The sequence below is a fragment of the Vidua macroura genome, chromosome 7 (genome assembly GCF_024509145.1).
Source record: "Vidua macroura isolate BioBank_ID:100142 chromosome 7, ASM2450914v1, whole genome shotgun sequence".
NCBI lineage: Eukaryota > Metazoa > Chordata > Aves > Passeriformes > Viduidae > Vidua > Vidua macroura.
In genome coordinates this window covers 33352174-33359864 of record NC_071577.1, presented here as the reverse complement: position 1 = coordinate 33359864, position 7691 = coordinate 33352174, and the positions used below count along the sequence as shown (strand labels likewise).

The window sequence follows — 7691 nt, the reverse complement described above, 5'->3', positions numbered from 1 at the left end:
ACTCAAATTAATGTTCATGACACAGTGAGCATGCAAGTTGATGCAGGTCAGGCATGTACAGCTGTGATTGATTCAGGTTCTCAGTTGAAGTTGCATAAGTCACATGAAAAAGGCAGCAATCCACATTTGTTCCAGCCAAGGAAGTAAATAGGTGCAACAGAGAACACATAATAATGTTTCTATTACACAAAGAAGCCCAGATTTTCTTATCATGGGCAAACTATGCACTGCTATTCCTTGGCTCCCAGGTATGACTGTGTGGAGCCTGTGCAGTACAGATACAACTCCAGGGCAGAGGTTTGTACCCTGCAGTTGTAGGAATTCTGCTGCCATCCTTCTGCTAGTTCACTTTCAGTGGCAATATAAAGGATTAAGATATTATGAGAAAGAAAAGAATAACAGCATGCAGATAACCAATTTTGAATGGAAAAGCAAGCTGTAAATAGGAATGCAGTTTCTCTCGACTTTTGCAGATTTTGCCTCAGCCCAGAACATCAAGTTCTTAAGGCATCATATTTTCAGTCAAATTCTTTTTCTAGGTTTCTCTTTTGATACAAAATTTGCTGTTATTCCTACCAAATAAAATGGGTAATACTGGTGTCATCATCATAATAGTCCAAGGACATAAACAAGTCCCAGTTTATAAGTTTCTCTCTTCCTTACACACCTTGTTTAAGCATACCAAGAATTATAGCTGGGTTTTTTCTCATCCTTCATTTAGAAAAAAATATGGACTAATTATATTTTGAAAGTTAATGGTTTTAGTTGATCTACGTTGAACTCTTGGAGAGCAGCCACATCAAATGAGTCCCTGGTAATTTGCCATGACTTCACCATGTGCAGTTCCATGAAATTACATGCCTCCCATATGGCTGATGCCATAGCTATGCCAAAATCAACCAATTACACTGTAATCTTGCTTGTGACCCATCTTGCAGGAAATCTACACACATCCTTTATCTGGGTAGATAACATGTTTTGGGGGTTTTTAACTCTCTGTAGTATTCTCTCAACTACTGGAAAACATATTTATATTAAAATACTTAGAACATGATAGTTAAGTGATTAAGCAGTGCACTTTATAATAAATACTTAACAATAAAGGAATATTGTCTAATGGATAACCTAGACATGATATTTCTTGGCTGTTTCTCTAATTTTTTTTGTCATGTTTTGCTGGGCTTAAGGGCTGTTCAGTGTGATGTACTGGATATTAAGGTGCCTTTTAAATTCAGTTTATGCCAATCTGAATGGCAACATGCTGATCCAGGCATCAGATTCTCAGCCCTCCTGGGCATTTCCAAAATCCTTCCACCCCTGGAACTTCCTTTTGTTTGTTTTTTTTTTTCTTCTCTTGCACTTTACTGCACTTCCCAGGCCTGGATCTATATATGGATTCACAGCGTTGTTCTTTCTGCATGTTCAAGGGCAGGCCATTAACTGCATGAAAACGATCCAGAGTGAGCAGGATGCTGAAAAGCTTCCCACACAGCTTAGCAAGGGATTTGTAATGCTTTTGTCTAGGTACACACCTCTTCAGGCAGAGGTACTTGTGTGAAATTTTAATACTTAGCATTGCTGTAGCTGGTAAACCACAAAAAACATCTTGGAAAACTGTGGAGCCCCACGACTTATTTGTATAACACTTGCAGAAAGCTGTCTGCAAATTCCTTCCATCTGAATCAAACTGTTAGACTGCATCTCTGTTTACCTGTTGATTAATATAAATACTTTCCTCCTGACTTTAATCCTCTCATTCCTTATTCATTTGTATTCATCTGCATTCCCTTGCTCTGTGTTTACATTGTGAACTGCCTGGAGGCAGATGGCAACAGAAGGAGGATGCTCTGCAATGGTAATTACTTCTGTTATCATGGATGTTTAGGAGAAGATCACCTGCAATCCAACTGCACTTACAAACGCTGGACTTGGTGCATCACTGAAAGATGCTGTTGCTGGATTATGTGTGCTGTATAGGATTTCACAGAATCATAAAGGTTGGAAAAGACCTCTAAGACCAGCCCAGCACCACCATGCTCACAGCTAAACCATGTCCCCAAGTGCCACATCCACATGCTTTTTGAACACTTCCAGAGATGGTACCAGATAAAGGCAATTCAGGCTTTTGTTCACTCCCATTCCATTGGTAAGATTGACAATATACTGACACTGCCTCTACACATAAAAAAAATAGTTTCTGGTACACCCTGAAACAATGAAAAGCTTTTCATAACTCAGGAACTGACTTCTGGCCAAAAAAGAATTAAAAGATTCAGAAAATTACACCATGAAAACAGACTGTAGGCTTTTCTACTACTCCTGTACCAAAAAAATAAGTAAAGGTTGGAAAACCTTTCCATTAAAGAAATATACCAATCAGCACAACAGCTGAATTTCAGCTTTAAAAGCTCAATTTCATAACTTAAGCACAAGACTTCTATGCTAAAAATATCTACCAAGATAATCTAGATGCCAAGCATAAAACTACAAAAGGTCTATAGAAAAAGCAGTATTGAAATTTAGATTGATCTATTTGAATTTGGATGAGTTGAATTTGGATGAGTTAATATATCAAACTTGTGCTTTTGATTCAACAATGTGAGATAATATTGCTCAAAGAGAAATCTTGCCCCTTTATTTTATTGGACTGGTGCCTGAGTCCACAGCCACCTGAAAACTGCATCTGGCAAGGCTAATAAAATGAAATATGAGATCTCATGGCCAAGGTCTTTCAACTCCTTCCCTTGCAAAACTGTGATTGATTTGGCACCTTGATACTGAGAGAAATACTATGCTTTTTGGTTCTCAAATGTAAATTCCACTGTAATTCAGTAAAATAAAATGCAGCAGCACTGCTCTTTTTCAATGTCATTCTTCGTGCAGACTCAGGAAGAACACACACTGATAGCAAGAGATTGCAAAGGAGTTGCTTAACAGAGTCGTTTCACTTTCCGTATGACCTGCAGTACTTTTTTGTTCTGCTCAACTCTTTTGTTCTGCTCAGTGCCCTGCCATTTCCCAGAAAACACTTGTACTCGCAGGGAGGAGAAGATAAATTCAGCAACGGGATATTTTCTGTAGAGTGCATTACACTAAGCGCTTTTGGGTGTGATTTAAAGTTTTACAGTGAAATTATGCTTCTGCTAGCAGAAAGTCTCCAGCACACTATCACAGCCATTCTACTCTCTGTCCTTTGGCTTTGCTATTAAGGTTAATAAGACTAATCAGGAGCATTATTTGGAAATATTAGGTAATAAAGGCTGGCCAGCAATGGAACACTAATGATTGTTCTGTTTAAATCTCGCTGCAGCTGGTTAAATTAGCTCTGAGGGGTCCTGATCCCCTCTGTGCTGCATGGCCTGGACAGGACCTGCCAACTCCATCCTTTCCACATGCCTCAGGTTTTTGGACCTTGTTTTGTGCTCCTCTGGGAGGATACTTTAACTCTAGCAGCTGGAGCCCAAAGCTGCTCTCTCATTCCATGATTCCATCTGCCAGATGCAGCAGTTGAACCTGCTGCATGTATAACCCTGACTACCACATAAGAAAACTGAGAGGAGAGTGAAAAGTCCACATAGTAGTTTATATCCTAACTGTATTTTTTTAGATAAATATTTACCTATGCACACACAGCAGCACATACAAAGGAAAGGGTTATTTGCACTTTCTCTGAAAAGCTTTCAGAGATACTCATCTTTAATATTCTAGCTCAGCACAGCTCACAAGCTACACAATATCCTGCAGAAATCCCTTTCATTATCTGTAAAATGTCTCATAATGTTCTAGTCATAATTTGCTTTGACATTAAAATAAAAATGTTAATACTCTCAGTATCTCCTTTCCTTGCTTATGTTCCTCAGGAAGATCTGGCAGCCCACGGAAGCCAGATGGTGACTTGAACTTCCCAAATGAACTGCCTGGCTGCTGCTACTGAAAGGGATGGTTTTGCTCTCCCCTATCTCATCCTGAAGGCCACGTCCCTAGTCCTTCCTTTGCTTTGGCACTGACTCCAATCTATCCCTCCAGTGAAAAAAGGCAGAGATGCTATTAATTAGAGATAGTTGAAACCAGGTGAAGAGAACATGCTTGGAGAAGGAAGCAAGACCACTGGGAGAATACTTGGAGGGTTCCCTAAGGGACATGGGGCCACCTGCAGCCATGCAGCTCCCAGGTGAAGTCAGGATGTCAGACCAGGACTAGGACCAGTGTGGAGGCTACCACAGGGACAAGGCAAGTCTAATACCAAGGTAGCAAGCAAGGGTAGGACAGCACCGACCTACAGCATAGCTCAGACAAAATCTGAAGGGCCAGAGCTGAGCTTAACTGTGTCTCCAGTTTGCTGGGACAAGGACTGTGGAGTGGAGACCCCTGGTGATGCTTATTAGAGCCATTAAGATCCATTAGTGCCCACTGAGTCCTGACAATTACTCATGTTGATCGACTACTAAATTTGTTCACATCTTGACATCTGATTATACCATGAAGCTCATACCTTCTTATTGCCAAGGGAGGAGCAGCAAGCAAAGGATTGAAAATACCTGAAATACCCAATATGAGAACTGTTAAAACACTAAGATACTTTGAAAACAAACAAAACATAGTGTGTGGCTGCAGTACACTTCAGGGCAAGGACTGGGCCAGACCTGGTGTGCTCAGCACTCTGTCCTTCGAAGCCTGAAGGGTTGTGGAAGATGGAAAGAGAGAGAAAGAGAAGAATACAGACTATATTTTGTCCACCAGAACACCTGACCCCAACAGTGCATTGTCTCCTACCCTCTGTGGGACAAAGATGATGGGGGGAGTCTGTCACATCTCTCTTACAAGGAGGGACTGCGAGAGCTGGGCCTGCTTAGTCTGGAGAAGACTGAGAGGGGATATCATTATTGCATATAAATATCTCAAAGACAGGCGCCAAGAGGATGGTGCCACGCTCATTTCAGTGGTGCCCAGTGACAGGATGAAGAGTGCTGGCCAAAGTTTCACCTCAGCATGAGGAAGAATTTCTTTACATCAAAGGTGGCAGATCCTTGCAACAACTGCCCAGGGAGGGCTGGAGTCTCCCACACTGGAGACATTCCGAGCCCACCTGGATGCATTCCTGTGTCACTGCTCCAGGTGACCCTGCCTGGGTGTGGGGGATGGACCGAATGATCTCCACAGGTCCCTTCCAACTCGAGCAGTTCTGTGACTGCCCATGGAGCTGGTGGAGCCACGTCCCTGGAGGTGTTTAAGGAAAGCCTGGACGTGGCTCATGCTCTGTTTGACATGGTGCTTTTGGTGACCGCTCGGACCCGGTGACCTCGGGGGTGTTTTCCTGCCCGACTGACCCCGTGCTATGCCCGCGATAATCTGCGGTCGAGCAGCTCCCGCCGCCCTGAGGGCGCTCGGCCGCTCCGCCCGGCGGGCGAGGCCGCGCCACCGCACGTCACGGGGCGGGGCGGGTCAGCCATCTTGGGCTCGCCGGGCAGCGAGCGAGCGGGCGGGGGCGGAGGCAGCGCCCGCCCTGCGGAAGTCCCTCGGTGCCGCCGAGCGCAGCCCGTCGAGCCCCGCCGGAGCCCAGGGCTGCCCGCCGTCCCTAGCACCGCCGCTACCGACCAGCATGGCAGGGCGGCTCCCGGCCTGCGTGGTGGACTGCGGCACGGGGTGAGACACGGCCGCTGACAGCTCGGGGCCGCCCGGGGCGGGGCCGGGCGGGTTCCGCCGCCGATGCTGCTGCAGATGGCGGCGGGGGTCGTGCTGCCGGGCCGGGCAGCCGCGCCCGAGCCGCCGCGGGGCCGGTGCTGGGAGGGATGGATCGGGCCGGGCTGGGCCGGGGGGAGCATCCAGCCGCCTTCCCTTCCCCGCCCTTCGCTCTCCGCCCGGCGGGAGCCGTGTCCCGGCGCGGCCCCGCTCGCTGCTCTCGGGCCGCCCGGGGCCGGTCGAGGCCGCCCCCATCGGTCCCGGACCGGGGTGCGGGACCTTGTGCGGCTGCCGGGGGCGGCGAGCGGGGACGCGGCTCCCGCGGCTGCCCAGAGGCCCTGGGATGCCCCGGCTCGGGGGAGTCGCCGCTCTGCCCGGCGCCGTCTGGGGGGATAGTGTGTTTTTATTTTTTGTTTTAATGTGCGGATAATGTCATTTATTCTGTGTTACTTCTCTCTGTGGAAGAAAAAACCCCTCCCCTTCCATCGAGCAGGCGCAGAGGAACTTCCTTAGTTTTGTCAAAGCCTCTTCCTGCTTTCGGGCTTTTATACCTTATAAGGCAGTTTTCAGTGTCAAACCTGAACCAAATCCGCTTTGGAAACGCTTCTTTTCGTTCAGCAGCTGCCAGGCGGTGGAGGGAACGCGGTGCCGGTGATCCATAGCACCAGGAGCGGTGCGGGAGGAGGCCCCGGGGACCTGGGCTGGCTTTTGCGCGGCTCCGGGGCTGGGGCAGCGCGGCAGCCCCGGAGGTGCCGTGGGAAGCCGGGCCGGGCGGGCTCCGCGGTGCCGCTCGCAGGAGCGCGCTCGGGAAGTGCGGACCGCGCTGTGACCCGCGGGCTGCGGGGCCGTCGGAAAGAGGAAACGTCTCCATCAGGCCTCAGTTTTTCATTGGGAGGGCAAGCACTGCTGTGCTTTCAAAGCTCTTTAGCTACCACTGATGGCATGCTGCTTCTTTAACTCGTTTTTTACTTTCGTTTCACTTCTCATCCCTCTTGCTAAAAATAAAAAAAATTTTCAGTGAGTGCTCTGTAGATGCAGCTATTTATCGTGCTTTCTTGAAAGGGTGTGTTCTTCTGCAACCCAAGTGCTTGTTTCTGAAAGCACGTGCTCATCATCCCCTCAAGAGAATCTGTTTGGTGTAGGACATTAATAAATTGGTCTTTAGGAAGAGCAGGTATATGTATGTGTGTGTCTGATGCCTGCATGTCTAACAGTTGTGTGAAGAAGTCATTCCTGCAGTGAAAGCAGAATTAAAACCTTGAATTCTCTGGGATGGTTGAAAGTTAGCACAGTGGGAATGAGGGTGTATAGCTGAGTGTAGTAGAAGAATATGTGAGTTTAACATGTGTATATGGGCTGTTTGTCTTTCAAAGCAAAAGATCCCTAACTACTCTTCCACATGCCACCAGAGGCTTTTTCCCATCCCACATGTTTGTGTATCACTGGCAGTCCCATTAAGGCAATAATTATGTCTTTATAGGTTTATAAAGTACAGGTTGTGACCACTGGATTAGAAATTCGCTTAAAGCTTTCAGCAGTGCCCCGCAGGAGCAGCAGGCAAGCACAGAGCTGTGCAAGATATAACTTTGTCTTGTGGATGTGAGAGGTGTACCAAGGGACATGAGTGTTAAAGCAAATGTTCCTGGGGAAGATGTGTGTGCAAGTACACCATTAATCAACTTCACTTCAGATGGTTTACTCTGTAATGTTGAATATGATGTTAACCAAGTCTTGCTCCTGTTTAATATATTTATTTTCCTAAAAATCTTTAAAAAAATACTCTGAGGTGCTGTTTTATTGTGCACCATATTTTTTTTTAATACAGTCCAGCCTATTTTAGTCTCCAGGCTTTTCATTTCAGGTGCATTTCTTCATCCAAGGTTGTTCTTCCATAAAATTCTGCTTCAAGAAAGTGGGGCAAAGATTTGTAGCACTATAAAGATTGCAGAGTGTTGGGGTGGTTTGAATTCAATAATTTCAGTAGACAAAAATATAAAGTGGTGAATTTACAA

General features: G+C 46.4%; 1 protein-coding gene across 1 annotated transcript in view; it reads left to right on the top strand.

The window, feature by feature from the left end:
• Window positions 1-5465: 5465 nt before the first annotated feature.
• ACTR3 (actin related protein 3) overlaps window positions 5466-7691 on the top strand; it is a 28695-nt gene continuing 26469 nt past the window's right edge. The window contains exon 1 of the mRNA XM_053982748.1: window positions 5466-5643. Coding sequence (XP_053838723.1) covers window positions 5600-5643 — 44 coding nt within the window. The 5' untranslated portion in view covers window positions 5466-5599. The remainder of the gene's footprint in view (window positions 5644-7691) is intronic.